The 21,197-nt window shown below is 37.8% G+C and overlaps 2 protein-coding genes across 2 annotated transcripts; one reads left to right on the forward strand and one right to left on the reverse strand.

Annotated features, from left to right (window-relative positions):
• Positions 1-4,552: 4,552 nt before the first annotated feature.
• LOC143859524 (uncharacterized) lies at positions 4,553-5,457 on the reverse strand. The gene is made up of 2 exons (XM_077370205.1): positions 5,385-5,457; positions 4,553-5,238 (listed from the first exon to the last, which is right to left on the reverse strand). The coding sequence occupies exons 1-2, from the start codon at positions 5,455-5,457 to the stop codon at positions 4,553-4,555; spliced, it is 759 nt and encodes a 252-aa protein (XP_077226320.1).
• Positions 5,458-16,895: 11,438 nt separating this feature from the next.
• On the forward strand, positions 16,896-18,720 carry LOC143859525 (F-box protein SKIP23-like). Its single transcript, XM_077370206.1, has 3 exons — positions 16,896-16,968; positions 17,587-17,826; positions 18,149-18,720. Exons 1-3 carry the CDS (start codon positions 16,896-16,898, stop codon positions 18,718-18,720), a joined length of 885 nt encoding a protein of 294 aa, XP_077226321.1.
• Positions 18,721-21,197: the final 2,477 nt, after the last annotated feature.

Genomic DNA, 21,197 nt, shown 5'->3' on the forward strand with positions numbered 1-21,197 from the left:
GCTGTGAGAGACACTTTTTTCGAGAGTTCCTTGGTAGAGCTCTCCATTCACGTGGATGATTCCAGAGAGAGACTTTCTCGTGGGGGCTTGTCCCCCGCCTCTCTCGAATCGGGGTCCACACCGTGCCGGCCCGTTTTTTTAATTTTTTTTTAAACAGAACATTTCTCGGAACTCCGTGGGGATCCCACGGAGTTCTGAGAATTGTTCTCGGAATTCCGTGTATTCCCACGAAGTTTCGAGAAATGTTCTGTTTTCAAAAAAACTTTTTTTCCAAATTTCGTTTACAATTTTCTTGGTCCCCTTTTGTCAATTTTTTTTTACAATTTTCTTGGTCCCCCTTTTGTCAATTTCATTTACAATAGTAATTTAGAAAAAAAGATCGATTGTGCCTAGAATATTTATCCAGGAACCCGGGCGGTACCTTTAAATTTTATTAATATCAAATATTATATCAAGAATATTTATCCAGGAACCCGGACATAGAACCTTGCCTCTAACCCTTTAAAGGAAAGGAAAGAGAAAAAATAAATACAACTTTGAAATTACAATAACTTCTAAATTAAAAGTCTTCAGCAATCTTGAGATGACGAGCTTGAGCCTTCTAGTCCTTGTATCCTAGCATCTGCATCAAGCCAGTCCTTCAAGCACACACATACCTCCAATATTTTTTATGACATTTTAGTTCTTTTGTCTTCTAAAACCCTGTTACCTGCACTAAAAGCGGACTCCGATGCTACTGTAGACACGGAAGGTTAGTATATCATGTGCCATAACGGATAGCACTAGATATGTTTTCTCATTTGCTTTCCACCAAGGCAAAATTTCAAAAGTTTCCCATTCTTCGAGATTGATGTAATGTTCATTTTTCAAATACAATGATAACTCATTGCAAGATGCTTCACCAACACTACTAGGTTTTGCTCTTTTAGGCTTATTAAAGTAAAAATTGGATTATTTTTAGGCCCCGAGCTCGTAGAAGAACTGGGTCTTATTTGTGCATGTTCCACCTCATATATATGATACATAGACCTTAATAATGATTTAATTTCATTTATACTGTTCCCTGAATCTTCAGGATCATTACCAAGGTTGTTATTGCACTCTTCTAACAAGACTTCTAAACCTTGTAACTTAAACTTAGGGTCCATTACTGTAGTGAGGAATATAAAAGTGGAATTTCATTAAAATATTTTTTAAATTTTGCCTCCATGACTTCAATTATTTGTTCATGTCTTTTAGTTCTATTTGTTTTAAAAGTAAGCGTGATGTTATATAAGTTACTCATAATTATGTTTGAGGTTGGTTTGTAAACAGCTGAAAATGCATTAGTTGCAGTATAAAAAACTTCAAGAAAACTCATGAAACCCTCACAAGTGTTCCAATCTGGGAGACTTTTTTTTTTTGGTAGGTAAGCTGGGGTTAGGCGGACCCCCACCAGATATATAGATAAAAAATCAGAATTACATCCTTTTATGACAAATCCGAGAACATTACATCATTTAAAGAAGGGGATCTAAAGTTAGGGAGAATGGAGGTCCCCTTACATTGATAATCATGCCTGGAAAACAGATCTGCAGCTTGATTTGCTTCCCTCCAAACATGAGAAATTGACCATTCTTCAAAAGTCTTAAGCAGATTACTGATGCTACCGAGAGTACCCAGCTTTCTCCAGGGGCAGGATTGCCTTCCATTAATGACGTGAACTGCATGAATAGAATCTGATTCAATCCATATCTTCTTGATCCCTAGCTCTTTTGCCAGCCTAACTCCTTTCAGGACAGCATCTATTTCCAACTCATGGATTTCAGCAGAGCTAATGTTGATTGAGAGGCATCCAAGAGACTCCCCTCTTGAATTTCTAATGAGTCCTCCCAGAGAACCTCCATTTGATGTTAACGAAGCATCGGTGTTAAGCTTTAGCATTGGATCTATTGGTGGAATCCAGCGACAGAAATTTGGCTCCCTTTTTATTTGAAACAATGGAAGGTCGAAATTCAAAGCAGTTTTCCTAGACTGAGCAGAGTCCTCATCAAACAATTTAAGGTGAAGGGTGCGAGTGCGAACACTGAGAAGGATGCGATGAAGAACATCTTGCTTGTGGGAGGAAGCACCTTCGAATATTCTCTGATTTCTCTCCAGCCAGATGTAGTATATCGCTGCAGAGAAGGCGATTTTTGCAATAATAGATGACTGACCTTTCCCCTTAAATTTGCCTCTAATCCATTCTTCTTCAGCCTCCAGGGTTCTGAACTGTTTTTTTCTGCTAGAAATCCTCCTCAAGATAGTGCACCAGATCCAGGCAAAGAAAGAACATGAGAAAAATAGATGATCTCTCGATTCTCGCTCGATTCTGCAAAGAGGGCATCTGAGATCATTGACAGGGGAAAATGATATGAGCCTATCTTTTGTTAAGAGCCTATTTTGAATGGCTTGAATGGCAGTAAATCTGTGACGTGGAAGGCAACCATGGAACCAGACAGAGCTGAACCAGGGGACTTCAGGGCTTTGGATACGGGTTACATTCCATGCGCTCTTAATGGAGAATTTTCCGTCATTTGTGGGTATCCATATCGGAATATCTGCACAAGAATTTAAAAAAATAGCCTCAAGGTAACTGTATTTATCTCCCGAAGATGAGGCTCTCTGATTATATCTTCCCAGAAACTGCCATTGATGACCTCTTTAACAGATGCATAATCTGGGATGAAGTTGAAGGTAGAGCCTATAGAGGTTAACTCACTGATAGTACCTGATGGGAGCCATGGTTGATACCAGAAGTTGATTTTTGCACCATCTCCAATAGCGTAGCAGATATTTTTCTTAGCACAATCTCTGGCTTTAAAAATACTCTGAGCGGCCCAAGAGGGTTTGGAAGGAGGTTTTATAAGCCAGAAGTTTCTTTGCCTAATGTATTTAGCTTCAAACCATCTATTCCAGGGGGTTTCTCTATGCTGAACAATGTTCCAGACTTGCTCGAGTTGAAATGCACGATTTATGTCTGCAAGCCTTCGAATGCCTATTCCACCTTCCTTTTTTGGCTGACGAATGGAATTCCATCCAAGAGGATGATATTTTTTCTGAAGGTCACAACCAGACCAAATAAAATCTCTGAGTGTTTTTTCAATGTCATTTAGGGTCTCCACTGGAATATTGAAAGCCGCCGACCAATAGAGTTGGAAGGAATTGAGGACAGAGTTCACCAATTCTATCCTTCCAGCACGAGAAAGAAATTTCGAGGACCAGCAGGTGATTCGTTTTTTTACTTTTTCAGTAAGCGGCTTCAGTCCATAGAAGTTAATCTGGTTGTGATTAAAGGAAGACCCAGGTACTTGATGGGCAGAGTTCCTTCTGGGAACCCTAGAATGCTACAAACAACAGCTTTGACATCCTCAACTACTGCCGAGAAAAAGATATTCGATTTGGAAAGATTTACCTCCAGTCCTGAGCTAAACTTGAACTGAGATATGCAATTCTGAATTATACCAGCCGCAAACGGGGTTGCATCAGTGAACAACATTACATCACCTGTGAATAGTAAATGAGTAATAGACACATTTCCTTTAGAAAAAGGGGAGATCAAATTTCCAGCAGTTATGGCCTCTTCAATGATACAGGAGAACATCTCCATAACTAAGCAGAACAACAGGGGAGAAAGAGGGTCACCCTGCCTCAAACCATTTGTGGACTTGAAAAATCCTCTGGGAGTGCCATTCAGAAGAACAGAAAATGAAGGGGTAGAAATACATTGATGAACCCAGCGACACCAGACCTCATTAAACCCTATCTTGTGCATAAATCCAAGAAGGGATGTATGGTTAACACTGTCAAAGGCTTTTTTTAGGTCCATCTTGATACACATGGCTCTGATATTGGATTTATTATGGAAGTTATGACAGAGATCATGACTAAGAAGGATGTTGTCTTGAATAACCCTACCCTTAACAAAAGCAGACTGAAAAGGGCTAATAATCTTATCCATAAGGGGTTTCAATCTATTGGACAGGAGCTTTGAGATGTTATACAGGAAATTGCAGAGAGAGCTGGGCCTAAACTTATCTGGAGAAGAGGCTTCAGGACACTTAGGGATTAAAGTTATAAACGTTGAGTTCAACTCAGGAAGGAGTTTTCCAGATTTGAAGAAGTAGGCTAAGGCTTTTTCAGTTTCTTCACCAATTAAATACCAGAACTTTTTGAAAAATTCGCCATTAAAACCATCAGGACTAGGAGATTTGTTGTCATCTTGAGAAAAGACAGCCATCTTTATTTCTTCACTAGAGAAAGGGATGGAAAGGGCAAGAGAATCATCTAAGGTTAGTCTTCTCATCGGATCAGGAGAAGAGTCATGATGATTATCAGATTCAGAATGGGAATTAAGGAGAGAATGGAAATGATCAACTAAAATTGATGCTATTTGGTCCTCATTAGAGGTTATCTCACCACTAGAATCAAAGAGGCCATGAATTGAATTTTGGTTTCTTCTGGACTTGAGGGCTGAATGGAAGAACTGAGTGTTTGAGTCTCCAAGGTTTAACCAAAGCACTCGGGATTTCTGCTAGAGCATAGATTCCTCCTTCCTAGCAATAATCTCATAGTTTGATTTGGCTTCGGCTACTTCATCTCTCAGAGTTCTGTTAGCTGGGTTTGCATAGAAATTTGCTGGAGCTATCTCCAACCTCTGCCGAAGAATAGGAGCTTTTATGTCTATCCTCCCAAACACATTTTGGTTCCATTGCTTGATGGTTATTTTAACTTGCTTGAGCTTCTGGATCAAAATGTACATTGGGTTTCCTCGGACCTGATACTTCCAAGCTCTTTCAACTGCTTCAAACAGAGAGGAGTCTTCCAACCAGGAGTTGAGAAATTTGAACGGCTTTTTGCCATTACCGGAGTAGGGTCTGATATGTACGATGATCGGCGTGTGGTCGGAGAGCCAAGGGGCTCTGTATTCAGCAAAAGACGTGGGGAAATCACATAACCATTCAATATTGACAAGAGCTCTATCCAGCTTACGGAATTTAACTTCAGAGGATTGAGGACTATTATTCCAGGAAAGATCTTGGCCTATCAATCGAAGATCAGCTAGCCTGCAGTTATCTATACACTGGTTGAAGTCAGCAAGATGGGAGAGAATTGGATTGGCTCCTCCGAATCTAGTTGTGTTGAAATCCCCCAGAACAATCCAGGGGCGATTAATATGAAGTGATATATTTGACAAATCTTCCCAGAGGGAGTGCCTTTCTGAGCCACGGTTTCTAGCATACACAGCAGATAAAAAAAACTGACTTGGGTTTGAAGGAAAAGAACCTCCGCATGAACGAATTGAGCAGAGTCAGAGATGATGTTCACATGGACAATGAGAGGATCCAATATTAGCCAAATCCTACCTCTTTCTGTATGATTATAATTGGCAAAGAAGTTCCAGGAATCATTAATATCTCGAACACAGGGATTTAGCATTGGAAAGAAAACTTTTGTCTCAAGAAGACAGAATAGGGGAAGATTAAAAGATTGGATGAGCTTTTGAATACCCCTCTTTGTTCGGGACCCTATCCCTCTAATGTTCCAAACTGCTAGAGCATTCGTGGGAAACAAAAACAGGGGGTGGAGATGCAATTTCAAAGGGGAAAACTTCCTCTGTTTCTTCAAGAATGTCAAAGGAATTCGATATTTTCAAGCATTCTAGATTCTGGGTAGAAAATTTGGCTGAACATCGGGAGGGGGTCAAAACAGCATTAAGGTTTTTTAACAGCAGGACGCTTTCACCCCTGTTTTGCATAGGGGATCTCTTACTATTAGCTGGTTCCCAGAGCACCATCCTATTCTCCGAAGATGGTCGAGGGCTTTTGGACCTCAAATTTCCTTCTACAACTTTCTTTTTCATAACAATCATGGGGGCTTTTTCTGAGGAAACCATCTCTAATTCTTCAGGATCTGGATTTGAGACAGGACGCCATTCTTTTTTCTGGGGCTTTACCGGCAGATTTTTCGGACAAGAGGACGCTGAATGGTTGAATGTACAACATTCCTTGCAAGAAGGGGGCTTCCATTCGTATTCTACTTTCTGGTAGAAAGTTCCCAGCGAAGTTTTGATCTCAATTTCATTTGGGAGATCACACCCTGCTTCTATTTCAATGCAGATCCTGGCATAGCTGAGGCGAGAACTTCCAGTAGTTTGAGCATCCATGTATAAAGGGCGACCCAGTTTGCTTCTGAGTTTGCTAAGGAAATGCGCCGACCAGAACCGAAGGTTCAAACCAGGAAATTTGATCCAAATCGGCACTGACGAAAGGGAGAGCTTCTCAAGAGCCATTTTCGGAGACCATCTTCTGAGAACTAATGGCCTTCCTCCATAGGTATAATTGCCTCCTTCCAATATTTTTTCGCAGTCCTCTGAGTTGTTAAATTGGAAGAGAAAGAATCCACTATGGAGGTTGAACATCTGGAATTCCCCTTTCACCTTCCAGCTTCTAAGAAGGAACTCTTTCAGAGCTACAAAATAAGGCCTCCTTCCCAATAGGTATCCAACCAAGGAGTTTTCCCATTTTTTGTCATTTTCTTCTAGTTCTTCATCTTCAAAATCCAGCCCCGAAACTCCTGTAGCTTCTTCTTTGGTGAAGAAATTTAGCTTTGAGGACTGTTGGATATCCTTTTTCTCGAACAGAGAGCTCCAGGCGTCAGTTCTTTTTGGGACAGGGTTTTCCCACGCAAAATTTTTGGATGAATTTTTCAGAGGTTTTTGAAGCAGGAAAAGGACAAGGATTGGGGTCTTCCACTAGACCCTTTGGGAGACCTACAATGTAACGGAAAGGTTGAGGTATATTTTCATTACCAAATGATTGAATTAAATTTTTTATATGGGAGGCAATGTTTCAACATTAAATAAGTTGAATTCCACCTATGTCTAACATCTAATTTGAATTTAGAAAATTCTTTTCCATAGGTGTTGCATAATTTTGCAAATTCTTGTCTTCTAGACAATGAAGAACTGATAAATGTAATATAAGTTTTAGTATTTTCTATTTGTGGGTCAAGAAGAGCTAAACCATCTTGCACAGCCAAATTTAAAATATGGCATGCACATCTAATATGAAAAAAAAATTCAGTTAAAATAGGTTTCAATTCAGTTTTTAATAACTCTACTGCAGAATTATTATTACTAGCATTATCTAGAGTTATAGAACAAATTTTTTTTGTAATATTATATTCACGAGCAGTATTTAAAATATGTGTATATATAAAATTTCCAGTATGTGGGTAATCAATAAGACTAAAGCTAATAATTCTTTTTTCTAAAAGCCAATTAGAGTTGATATAGTGTGCGATTACACAAATATATGAATAACCCTTTTTGGTACTCCAAATATCGGAAGTAAGTGCAATTTTGCCATTAAATCCTTCAAAATATGAAATCAATTGTTGTTTGCGTTCATTAAAAAGTTAACAACTGTCTGATTTCAGAGTGTTTCTAGGTACCCTTTTAAAAGCAGGATTTAAAGCTTGTTTAGCATATTTTTTAAAACGTTTATCTTCTCCAAAAATAAATGGTTGTTCGGAGTGTATAACGTATGCGGCTAGTTCTCTTCTATTATTATCATGAGAGTAGGAAAATGTTCCTATTGAACTAGACGTGCGACTTAGTTGAGTTTGCTTAGGGTCTAACGGGCCATGCTTTTTACCACAAGCGTCGGCATGCCTTTTTAAGTAGCCCGTTCCACTCGAAACATTACAACTAAGATCCCTTTTACAATGTTTACAAATTGCCCTAACTTCTACTTTCCCATCGGGACGTCTTATCTCTTCACGAGTGAAGGTAGACCAAACAGTTGAAGTTCTACCCCTTTTAACATTAGAGCGAGAAGGAGCTTGGCTCCCACTAGCACTAAGGTTGGGTTCATTTTGGACTTCAAATTCAACCTCGTCTTCACTCCACTGATCTCCAAAACAAGCTTCCATTAACTCATCATTGGCCATGACTTGGTTGCTGTCATGGCCAATGTTGGGGTAGAAAACTTCTTCTGAATCGGCCATTAAGAGAGGTTTAAAAAAATTATGAAGGAGAATTATAATTAAATATTTAAATGGGTACCAACCTCAACCTATTTGAGCAAAATCTCGCCCTCTTCTTGATCGTCAATCGCCACCCTCGTGTTAATCGCCAATCGCCGCCCTCTTGATGAGTAGTTAGTGCTACTAAGTAGAGAGAGAAGTTGATTGGAGAGAGAGAGAGGGAGAAGTAGATTGGGAGAGAGAGAGAGACGGTGAACTTGATTAGGGAGAGAGAGAACTTGATTAGGGAGAGAGAAGTTAATTGGAGAGTTTAGATAATAGAGAAAGAGAGAGAGTGAGCTTTGGTGAGAAATGAAGGGGGTGGAAAGTTGTATTTATAGGATTGGGTGGATTATTTTTTTACTTCCTAAAATAACCCCAAAAAAGAGTTGTTGCGGGGGGGTTAATTTGGTAAAAGACATGAAATGACTTAAATATCCACAAAAAAGAGTTGTTGGGAAGGGTATATAGGGAATGTAAAAGATTTAAACAATGAAAATCCCAAAATACCCCCCAAAAAAGAGTTTTTGGGGGGCTTAATTTGGTAAAAGACATGAAATGACTTAAATATCCACAAAATAGAGTTGTTGGGGAGGGTATTAAGGGAATGTAAAAGATTTAAACAATGAAAATCCCAAAATACCCCCAAAAAAAGAGTTGTTGGGGGGGTTAATTTCGTAAAAGACATGAAATGACTTAAATATCCACAAAAAAGAGTTGTTGGGGAGGGTATTTAGGGAATGCAAAAGATTTAAACAATGAAAATCCCAAAATACCCCCCAAAAAAGAGTTGTTGGGGGGTATTTTCAAGATTTTATGAAAATATATGTTTTGGACGAAAATACCCCACTAACTAGCCATTTGAAACAACTTTTGGGGCGTATTTTCGGGTTATCCTAAAAAAAATATGCATTTTCTAAAGGGGAATTGGGCTCGCGGGCCGTGCCGGCCGTGCCGTGCTTTGGCAAATAGGCCGTGCCGTGCCAGCCCGCCGGACCACCCAACCAGATTCGGCACGACCCGCGACTTCGTGCCGGGACACCACGACACGCTCACTGTAGCCATTTGTGGCGTGCCGGCACGGCCCATTTACCACCTTGAATCCTACCTATAAAGTCCTTCCGGTGTTCAGAATCAAGGATTTAGGTCCCAATGCAAAAAAGAAAAGAAAGAAAAAAGAAAAGAGCAGAGTTTGAAGATCTGCTAGACTGAAAACCTGAAAGGACGGTCTAGGCAAAATTTAATGTCATTCCCCGGCTAAGTTGAAGACCCGAAAGGACGGCTTAGGCAAAAGCTAAGGGGATAGCCTGCTGAGTTAAAAACCCAAACGGGCGATTCAGGCAAAAGTTAAGGTCAAACGGTCCGCCAAGTTGAAAACCTGAAAAGGGCGACTTGGTCATGGTTGGAGAAAATATCCAAAAAGCTATATCCAGCATTGAGATCGAGGATTCAAGAAGTTCAAGCAGGCACACTTTGCATCCTCGAAACTAGGGGCATGAGACCAAGCAATCCAAGGAGTAGTAATCAAATCCTTTGAGTATTACTGTTTTAAAAGGAGAAGTCCGGTGTTTATCAATTGCAAAATTACTCTTTGAAAGTCCAGACCTACTAAATAAAATATTAACTAAGTCAGAAGCATCACTTCGAGTTGGTCTAGTCAGTCCATCCATTTCTATTATTTCAGAAATCCTCGATTATTCGAAGTGTCTTTTACCAGATTTCCCCTTTGAATAGAGTCTGTCATTGTCTTTGAGTCCAAATGTCGCAACTGTCTTGGTGAAAGAGGTAAGGCGTCAACTTATCTGCAACTACACTTGAGCTATACAAATCTTGATGGAAGAACTTCATGAGTCGTCATATGAAAGATTCGGTTTAAGCAAGCCACTTCAGAAAGAATTTAGAAGCAGAAAGTCAGAAGGCACAGTTTTCATAAGAAGACCATGTCTTAGAAAGGCACCATAGGCTTGGGAGAATCTCATACGGGACGATGGGTGTGGGACCCGATCCCGCGAGAGGGTTGCTAGCGCGCGAGGCGCCATACTCTCTCTTGGTCTCTCGTACCCACGCGATTGGCGCGTGTCTATTATTATTTCTATTATTGATTACCCAACCAAGCCGGCAACAGCCAAGCCATAGGGTGCAAACAAACGTGCAACCCAATACCCACAAGGGCAGGGGTAAGCCTTCGAGCCTATCAAGGTGTGATTTAATTCATCATTTCCGTGAACTTGGGGTCACTAAAAGAATCTGAATTTCACACAAAGGAGAATGACAGAGTCGCCACCTAGATGAGGGATCTAGGACCCATAAATAACCAGAAATCTAGACTCGTTACCTGGTTACAAGAATGGAAGGTATGGGGAGTTACCACCACATGCACCATCCTCGCCCAATAATCCGGTCTTCGATTCCAAAAGTTAACTCTCTTGAATTTCTTTTAAATGGCTCATTTAACTCTATTGAAGTGCGACCTATGTGACATGCATCCTAAAATCAAATTTTAATGTAATTCCTAAATGTGTATCTTGATTTTCTTAATTTGTTAAAATCCAATCTAAGTAAAAGTTCTAAGTGATTTAATTACTTTTAATTTAAGGATTAATATACAAAACCCCACCACTTATGTGTGGAGCCGACTCGGGCTTGGTATGCTACTCAAGTAGCTAAGTTGCCTACGTATCCCAGCCTCACTAGAATCAAAGTCGATCGTAGTTCGGTGCACCTGAATTGACTGTTTTAACAGTTTAAGAGAAATTATTTAATTCAAGTTGAAGATTTTATTATCCTAGGACTTCATCTAAGATGTTATATGGTCCTATCTAAGTACAAGTCGTCCCTTAGATTAATGTAGGTTAACCTACATCCTAGGTAACTAGGTTTGTCATAGGAAAAAATTGGGTGACTAGTGTAACTAGATCTATGGCACGGTTGCTATGCATAGCAAACGGCCGTGATGAAGCTGGACTTCTAACTCTAGGACTCCCTAAAACTTAGGACACAACGTGACCTAAGTGTTCCTAAGGGGACCTAAAAGGTTCCTACGATAGGAGACCGCAATCCAACAGCTCCTAAGACTTTGATTAAGTTAATTCAATTTATTGATATTGGTGATTTTTAGATCGACTGATTTTTTTTTTCAAGAATTTTCGATTCCAAAATATCTAAGGGATACCAAAGGTTCTATGGTTTGCCAGTTTCAGTCTCGAATCGCAACCATGGATGGGAATCGTGCTCTCAACCCTTGTATAATTTAGCACGTAAGTTATAGTATCTTATTGCCTGGCATGTTTCTCAGGATTTTTGTGGACAGTGGACCTCAGAGCCAATATCATACTATAATTTACGCACTCCAATTATGCAGGATTAATCGCAATTAGTATACGATTGTAGTTACGATCTCGGCAGTTAGACTATCGCGGTATAGCGAATTTACATGGGAGATCTATGAACCCTAAGGTTTCTATTTCAAAAAAATTGGGGATTAAATTCATGATGTAAAGTTAAGATTTTTTGGAGGTTTTTACTGACTTTTGTGTTGATTTGCTATTAAATTATGATTTATAAATTTTAAGACCAGATTGCTAGGATTACACAGAAACCCTAAGCAATCGAACTCCAAATACTTTGAACATTTTTCAGTAACAAGATATGGATGAGTGTGGGTTACTGAAAAAAGTTCATGAATTTTCATTAATATTTGATATTAATCTCTGATTTTGTAAAATTGAAATGAATTCATAGGTTAACACAGTAACTTATAGCATATCAATTTCAAATTCATCCAAACTTTAATAGAATAGAGATATAGATGATTATAGCTTACTGGAAAACTTTCATCCATTTTCATTAAGATATGATATCAATTTCTGATTTCTCAAAATTCAAATCAGTTCATAGATTAACACAGTTACTTATAGCATATCAATTGAAAAGTAATCCAAACTTTCACAGAATAAAGATATAGATGCTTATAGCTTACTGGATAGTTTTCATGAATTGTCATTAAGGTTTTATATCCATTTCCGATTTTCCAAAATTCAAATCAGATTATAGATTAACACAGCAACCTATAGCATATCAATTTTAAATTCACTCAAACTGTTACAGTATAAAGCTAATCATGCGATTAGACTACCGTATGACTTTCATGGATTTGTATTATGATTTGATGCCAATTGAAATTCACACAAAAATTGGATGAAACCAAAGAATTACTTAAAAAGCAAACATAATGGTATCCTAAAATCAAATTAAAACTTTCAGTAGATATATAATAGATTATAAAATTTTCTATCAAAATTTCAAAACTTAAAAATTAAATCTCCTCTATAAAATATATTTTTAAATAGAAAAGGGGAATTTGTTTCTTAGGAATTGAAACCCGTTTATTAAAATAAATTACAAACCCATATTAAAAGTTTGCAAAACCAATTGAAAATTTTTCTCTAACATTCCAATAACCTAAGTTACTGGTTTGTAAAGAAATTTTTTTAAAATTTACTAATTTAATACGAAAATGAATTACGGAACGTAAACCGAAGAATTGATTAGAAAATAGTAAAGAAAATATTTTTTTCAAAATTTTATTCCATCAAAACTTCAATTTATAATTAAACATGAGTTCTGGAAAGTATCATCAATTTTTAAAATGGTTTGATATTTATTAAAAATAACCCAAAATTAAAAGAAATTAAAACTGGATTAGAAAAAATAAAAAACTTCCAAACATTTTATGGTGAACTGGAAATCCAAAAATAGGTTTGGAACCAAATTTTCATGAAATTTGGATTTGATTTGACTCGTTTTCCATTTTATTCTTCAAGAAATAACCCTTTGCCAGGTTATCTTTCGAAAAATAAAACGGAAATCGAGGCGGTCAAACCGTGGTCCAAGATTTCACTTTTTAGTAGTTTTGAAATTTTTATTAACTTAAAAAAATTCATTTTTTGAAAAAGATTATGTTTTCAAACACTTGCCTTGAAAATTGACTTTAAACTCACATTGAAGAATAAATAAAGAAAATTTATATTTATATGGAGGAAAACTATTTTTTTGTTAAAATTTTGAATTTTGAAAGCCTTTAATCTATACTATAACATACTGGAATTGCAAAAGAAAACTAATTGATTTGATATTTCAAAAATAAAACCCTAGCATACTTGTTCTAAATCGCAAAGAAGAGAGATCCTTACCGTTGATCGTGATCCTTGTCTCTAGGGTTGGTGATCCAAGATATACGCTCTGTCCAACCCTTTTATACCCTCAAAAAGATCCAAAGAACACTCCAATAATCCTTGATTGTGTGATGCCTTGGAGAAGAAGAAGAAAATCAAGAAACCCTTTTGTGAAAAGCACTTGAGAGAGATAAACACACTTGAAGAGAGAGAGGCTTTTTTCTTCTTTTTTTTGAGGAGAGAGGAGAGAGAAAATTGGATTTTTTTCTTAGGTGGGAGAGAGTGGGACGAAATTTGATGGTTCTCTCTTTGTGTTGTGTGGTGTTTTCATAGAAAAAGGCTAGGGTTAAGAGAGAAATAGTAGTTTTCAATGTGAGAGCTCCCATCTTTGGCTTGTTTCTAATTTCCCCTCTTGCTTTCTTTCTTTCTTGTTTCCGAATTGGATTTGATTCCAATCTTAATTTCTTGTTAATCAAGACATGTTATTCCCATTCCACATTGCTTCTTTGGAAGAAAACTTTTTTAAGCAATCATTCATCTTTTCCTTCTTTCCTTCTTTTCTTTTTTATTCTTTTTATTTTTCTTTTAACAAATATGATGTCACAATGATGTCACCATTGTGACATCATCAAGGTTGGGTGCTCAACTCATGTGGGTCAGCCATGTGGGGCGCCCACCATGGTGGTCGACCCATATGGGTGAACCCACATGAGCTCCATCTTTGCGGACTTTAGCCCAATGGGCCATTTCACACGGGTTTCGGGTTTTTCCGTAAAATTCAATAAAATCTTTCTAAATTCAACATTTTGTATAAGGACCCAACCTATTTGACAATTATGGTGCATCCCTAACACATGATCGAACCATCTTTTTTTTGAAAAATAACTTTTCGGACCAAAATGCCCCTATTTGACTGTTAGACATCCAAATGCGACCAAAATACCCTCAAATTGGTTCACCCCTAAAGGAAAAAATTAAAAATGGAAAGTCGGCGTGGTCCAAATTATCAGCCCAGAGAAGCTTCAATGGTTTTGCGCACTTGTATTGTTTTCTCCACCATATGTCATCCTCTTCACCTGGTCAACCCGTAACGAAGAAGATCTGGAAACCTGGAACTCTTTCTCTAGTGACAGGATGAATGGACCATTCTATGAAGCCATAGTAGGGGAAGACTTCCCTTCTCTGCAAAAGTAGTCGGTGAGAGTCGGTCTGATTTCTGGTATTAGCATGACCTCTCAAGCTTCTTTGTATAACCTCCTCCGAGTTATACCACGATACATTTCTTCGATCTCATGGCTTGTGTTGTGATAACCTAAACCAGTGGTACCAACGTTGGATGGAAACTGCAGATCATCGAACTGAGCTACCCCCTGTTGATGTTGGTCTAACCCCATTCCTGGGATGTAGTTGTTGATCTTGAGGATCGTAGTCACAACAGGGTTAATGTCATGAGGGAGAGGGACTACTTCTTTCTTAGCATGCTTCCAACTGATCGTTGTAACATCCTGATGGAAACCATCCAAATAGACATTGTCTCCTACTGACTTCCCATTAGGATCTGACAGAATAACACCGACTTCTAAACCGACATCTCCTCTGACAGTGATATCCTTGTTTCCCTTTATAAATTTGACACTACAACAAAACCTATATATACCAGCGGTCATAACCGCTGCTAATATTACCAAACACCACTGTTATAATATTCACCTGTGGTTTCATTTCCGCGGGTATATTTCCCGTCGGTGTATCAATTACCAGCGCTTATAACCGCCGCTATTAAAACCGCTACTGTATTGTGCATAAATAGCAGCGGTTATCACCGCTGGTACATATTGGTGTCATCAGTTGAATTAGAGATATATACCAGTGGTCATGACCGCTGCTATTAAAACCGCTAGGGTATGGGGGATAAACAGTCGCGGTTATGACGGCTGGTAAATAGAGGTATCATTAGGTGAACTTAGATATATACCAACGGTTCGAACTACTTGTAAATATATTTACACTGCTGCAGTAGAAGGGATGTTTTAACCTGTGATGATATATACCAACGGTTAAAACATCAGACGTTATTGCATTGGGGACAAACTAGCAGCGGTCCGGACCGCTGCTAAAAATGTGATTTTTTTTTTAAATACAGAAACGTTAAAATATCCCAAAACATGGGTACAATACACACATACATAACCTGCTTTATAAATTAAAACCTGTGACATATAGAGAACCTGCTTCACATATTAGAACCTGTGACACATGCAAAACCTGCTTTACAAAAGTAGAACCTGTAAACTTTGACAAAAGAACTTTTAATTTATTTAACACAAGAAAATTTACAAAGGATGGATCAAATCGATGGGGATGCCTTAAAGGCTACAAGTGCGACAGTTAAGTTCCACACCCAAAGCCCGCAATTTTTTCAGCCCAATTTGATAGTTTGGATCGCCTCTTCGAACGTAGATGTGCATTCTTGATGCCTTGAATTTGGATTCCTGAAAAATCAAGAAGATATACAAATGAAAACTAATAAAGAATTTTAATTCGAGCCTAGTAACAGAAGATTCTAATCAGTGACTTTGTAAATACTAGTAAAAAAGGTATTTTACAAACATCTAAATGAACCATCATCTTATAATTTCCCTCTAAATTGAGGAGAGAAAAATTTTCTGCCAACAATGCTTTTCTTGAAATCCAAATGGGGCCTTAAGAAAAAATAGCATGAAGAAATAACATGATTCTACATCAGATGTTGATCTTACTGCCATTGACACTGAGGAAATCATCATCACAATCAGAGTCCAAGCAGGCTTGGTTATCAAAGAATGACTCTTCTTTACTACCTGTGAAGGCATAGACACATATAAATAAATAAAACAACACAGCACGAATTTAGAGAACCTGCCAAAAGTGAAAATGACAGGCATAAGACAGAGAGAATATTTGTGCTAGGACATAGACACAATTAAGATGAAAATGGTCAGAAACCAAAAAAATGGTCAAACCAAGACTATTGCATAACTGGCAAAAGATTGACCATTTTCAGACTCGTATTTTGATTAGCATAGGAATAGTGAGAGTCTCAAACCAAGTGTATACAATTCATGGAAAAAGGGATTATGAATCACACATTACATATGGCCCTATTGATTTTAGATTGTGACCACCGATTGAAAGAATCATTAGTGCAGTACCTTGGTTCAAAGGAAGATTTAAGATATATTACAGCTGATGATGCAAAATAGAATTTTTTTTAAAAGATCCAGTCTCGATGTATGGTACACGGAGTGTGTTGATGCATAGTTATTGGAAACCATTACGTGGACCAAATTCCTATATGACCCACAACATGTCCCTCCCTCCCCAAACCCCTGTTTTGCCACTGTATTAGACTCCCTATGAACATGATAAAATGAGACCTCAATATTAGAGCAATGATCTAAATCTCCCAAATGAAGACATCAACCCTTCAAGGTGACATGTCACCTATACTACTCCTTTGTTCGAATCCTAGCTCCCCAAGGAAACAGGAAATACCTTGCGAATTGTGTCATTTGCATACGCATTAAAATTTTGCCAAATATCCCAAAACAACTTGTAAAATATTTCCCAAATACATTCCTCATTTCCCACAATCTGCCTTTTCCAATGTAGGTGTCCCCTTTTTTGCTCAACACGATGTCTTCAGCCTTCTCCCAAACAAGCTACAATGGTAGTGCAGACCAGTACATGTACTGGATGGTGTCATTTGGTTAGTAAAATTAGAATTTTGCTCGACATCTGAAATGGTCCTGGGAATTGAAGAATGGACGTGTAAAAACCCTACGATTTGTGGAGGCAAAATGGACGTGTAAAAACCTTCACAAATCTGTCCATTTTTTCCTCCACAGTTTGAAGGGTTGGGATCATCCAATGGAGCTGATTTTTTGGGCACACCCTATCAATGTGAGGGCCTATCAAATGAATGGTATATATATATATATATATATATAATCATGTTTCCTCAATCACAGAAGGGTTACAATCTTCAACAGCGCCCTTCATACAAACTCTAGCACAATATTCTAGGTAGCATGTATCGGGCAAAATATCCACGACAAGTCTCATGGTCTTATAAACATTGTAGTGTTTTATTGTAGACTAATCTTCATCTAATTAGGTCAATATGTACCAACAACCTGAGAGGATTTTAAATAATTCCACCATTCACATGACGCATATATTATTATTGTAGTTACATGTATAATTTTTAGAGAGTATCTAAAAAGGCTTTAAATCTCCTTCGGATATTTACATATATCACTGTAGTGGCATATATTACTTATTTGCTCTGAGTGCATATCATAATTCTTTTTTCTTCCTTTCTTAGCTTCCAATCCAATCGATAGCAAGAAGGTACACATGAGCAGTGAGATGGGTAAGTGGTCCGAAGTTCCGAATGAGCTCTTAGCGATGGTCTTGGATCGTCTACCTCTCTTCATTGATTGTATCCGATTTGGTGCTGTGTGCTCATCCTGGTATGAGGTCACCAAGGAAAATCGCCACTGGTTGGACTTTCAGGGTCAACTTCCACTTATGATGGTCCCTGATAATGAGCGTACTGAAACTCGTAGCTGCTATAATATCACTAAAAATAAGCTTTACGATATTCAATTACCAGAATTCCATGGAAAATGGTGTTCTGGGTCTTCCAAGGGATGAGTGGTCACAGTAGATGAGAGCGCTAACATTCATCTATTAAATCCCTTCACAAGTACCCAAATTCAGCTTCCCTCACTTGATAAATTTCCTGACAACCAAAATAGTACTGCACCTAATCAACCAAGGAACTACAGGTGGTCATCAAGACTCTTTTATCTGCAAATTCTATTTCAACACTAGACTACGTTGTTGTTACCATTGTCACTAATTAGCTGAAATTGTCCCTACAGGTATATTGAAGACTGCTTTATCGACAAATCCTATTTCAACACAAGACTACATTGTTGTTGCCATTGTCACTAATATGTGGAAGTTGTCCTTCTATAAACCAGGGGATGAAAAATGGACTACTATAAACCACGAATGGGTTCATTATTATGATGTCACATTTTTCAAGGACAAATTGTATGGAATCACCAATAGCAAATCTGTTGTAACTTGTGACTTTGCTTCCAATGATTTTCCCAAGTTTTCAGTAATTACACATACACAAGAAAATGACGGAGCTGATCAGAGGTATCTAGTGGAATCTTCCAGGAGGTTGTTGAAGGTTTTAAGATTTATGGATTGGGATCCTATTGATAATGAAAATTTAGGATGGCCTAATAGGACGGAGGGGTTTGAGGATTTTGAATTGGATGAAGAGAGAGGAAAGTGGATCGAGATTAATAGCTTAGGCGATCATATATTGTTCTTGGGATTTAGTAGCTCTTTTTCTCTTTCAGCTCGTGAATTTCCCCGGTGCAAGGGAAACTGCATCTTACTTCACAGACGGCTTTGGCGAAGCACCAAAGCATGGTAATGATAATGGTGTCTTCAACTTGGAGGATAAGAGTTTAAAACTATTTTGTCCCAGCTCTTCGACTTGGATTACGAAGCCCATTTAATTATTATTAGTTTCCTCTTTATCCTTAGTTTGGTAGGTAGTGGTTTGATCATAATATAACCAAAGGTACTAGGTTTGGATTATTGAATACTTGTAAGCCTACTTAACATATTTAATTTTCTCTCAGTAATGTTTTTTTATTAATTATGCATGAGAAACTGATGTAATTTTATTGAGATAAAATATTTCTTTGATTTCTTATGAAATTTTCAACCATACTAAGTCTGGAACTTTTCTTCCATGAGTTGTGATTGTGGTTTTTTGTAAGTTGCATTATAGATGCTTGCTTTTCATCTGAATCCTATAAATATTATCCACTTGGGCCCTCTTTGTTTTGAATTTTGAGAATTGATCTTGAGCCAGGATTCAAAACTACGTTTAGACCATGTTTGGCAACGTTGAAAAAGCATTCTATGTAATATTTGTGGGGTCAATTGTGAGAGATAGGTGGGAGGGGGAAACTTGAGAGGTGGGAGTGAGAAGGAAGACATTTGGTGGCTGCAATGGGCTCAACTAAAATATGCTTAAGCTAGTATTAAATAAAGGGTACCTTTTCATCCAATCCGTGAATAAGCCTTCTATAGCACTCTAGACTCTACCGAAAGACAGTGGAAACTCTACATTTCCCCACCCCACCTGCACAGTGTAAGTATGTTAAGAAGCAAGAGAAATCTAAGAACACTCAACATAAACACAATAAACTCATGAAGGCATACTAAAATATATGCCAAATTCCCAAATTTACACATGCTAGAGACATGAATTTTAGGGAAAGTGAGCAAATGCTAATATTACTAAAAACTATCTATCTCAACATTTCTATATCAAATGCAAATGCTAATAGATGGGAACTACCTTTCTCATCGTAGATCTCGTGTCTGTAGGGAAAGTGAGCAACAACTTCTCAACTCTCGACTCATGACCCATCCACAACTTGATAACTTCTTATTTATGCTGAATTCCTAAATAAAACTAAAGGTAAAAGTTACATCATCAAGGAAACTAAAGAAAAATTACATCAGCAAGGAAACTAAAGAATAAACAATGCGGAATGCAATTCCTATCCCTTTGCTACCTGATCAGTTGTTCATATCAACCTCCTTATTTATGCACACTTAAGATATAAAAATCATTAAGCAAAAATAATATGACCACCAGCAAAATCATCCCTTTACTACCTCATCCACACAAAAAATTTGGAATTGGATACAAGAGTTTAGCATATCCCCAACCACTGTTCACATGAAGATTATCTATAGTTTAGCATGTCCCCAATGATGATGTCACTCATCATCCATAACTACAAAAAATAGATAACATCCAACTCCAAAACTACAAAAAGGTACTAAAAACATAAAAGTAACTTAATTGCTCGGTGCTTGTTTAACCTGCAAAGAAAGTAAAAATATAAAGAAAAGGATTAATAAATGTATGATAAAAATATATATTAAAAACCAAAATTATATCATAAACTTACACAAAAAGATGGCCAAACGACATGTCCTCCAGCCACGTCTCTAATAGTTTTTCGCCGTCCTGATGGTCTTATCAGAAGTTCATCGCCCACTATTATAACCCTGACACTAACAAGAGAGAATCCTGGCCCAATCGGTGTGCCATCAACTATCGTCATTGGATCTTCGCTCACAAGAAGTCCTTTGTCCAATTCAATCCCCGGTCGTGCCAAGCTCATCAAAATAACCTAGGCAACATTAAGGAAATGAAAACTTGCAAATTACACAATGATAGCAGTCAAGTATTGGAATTAGCTGCATGAAAAGTTAAAATCAATTATACCTCTGTGGAGGAGCAAGGTGGGTGACTTGCAGGGGGGAAGTCACATCTCGTGATGGAGTCGCATCGGCGGTGTTCTAAAATTATTATAAAATAGAAACGTTATGTAAAAAATCTCATTTTACAAATTTGTATCTTACTTGTATGCAACATAATTTCAAACATTACCTGGCTACCATTGAAATTTGACATGAAATTCTGAATCTGCTGGGTCACCTCCTCCTTAAACTGGCAAAAATCCTCCCTAATTTGTTCTTTGTCATTTCGCTCTTCTTCAATCATTCTCCGATAATCCATGCGATTCGGTGATGGCCCAAAAAAATCAGTTGGGGTCGTACCAAACCCCATCATCTGTACCCTGCCATGTCTCTCTGATCCCATGAAATGGGCAAAGGCGTCGTCTCTGAAAATTGCAACGTTGCTAGTGGAAGACTCAGGATGCTCCATCTCGTACTGTGTAAACTTTTTCTGAAAAGAAGAAAAACAAAATACAAATAAAGCTTAACATAAACCGGCCAAATAAATAAAAAAATAGCATATATTATTTGCACATTATATTTAATAACATACTATCAGATCCTCTGACGCTTTATCAACAA

This window comes from Tasmannia lanceolata, unplaced genomic scaffold (assembly GCF_043159265.1).
Source record: "Tasmannia lanceolata isolate RefF3 unplaced genomic scaffold, GAP_Taslan_0.1 ptg000031l, whole genome shotgun sequence".
Taxonomy (NCBI): domain Eukaryota; kingdom Viridiplantae; phylum Streptophyta; class Magnoliopsida; order Canellales; family Winteraceae; genus Tasmannia; species Tasmannia lanceolata.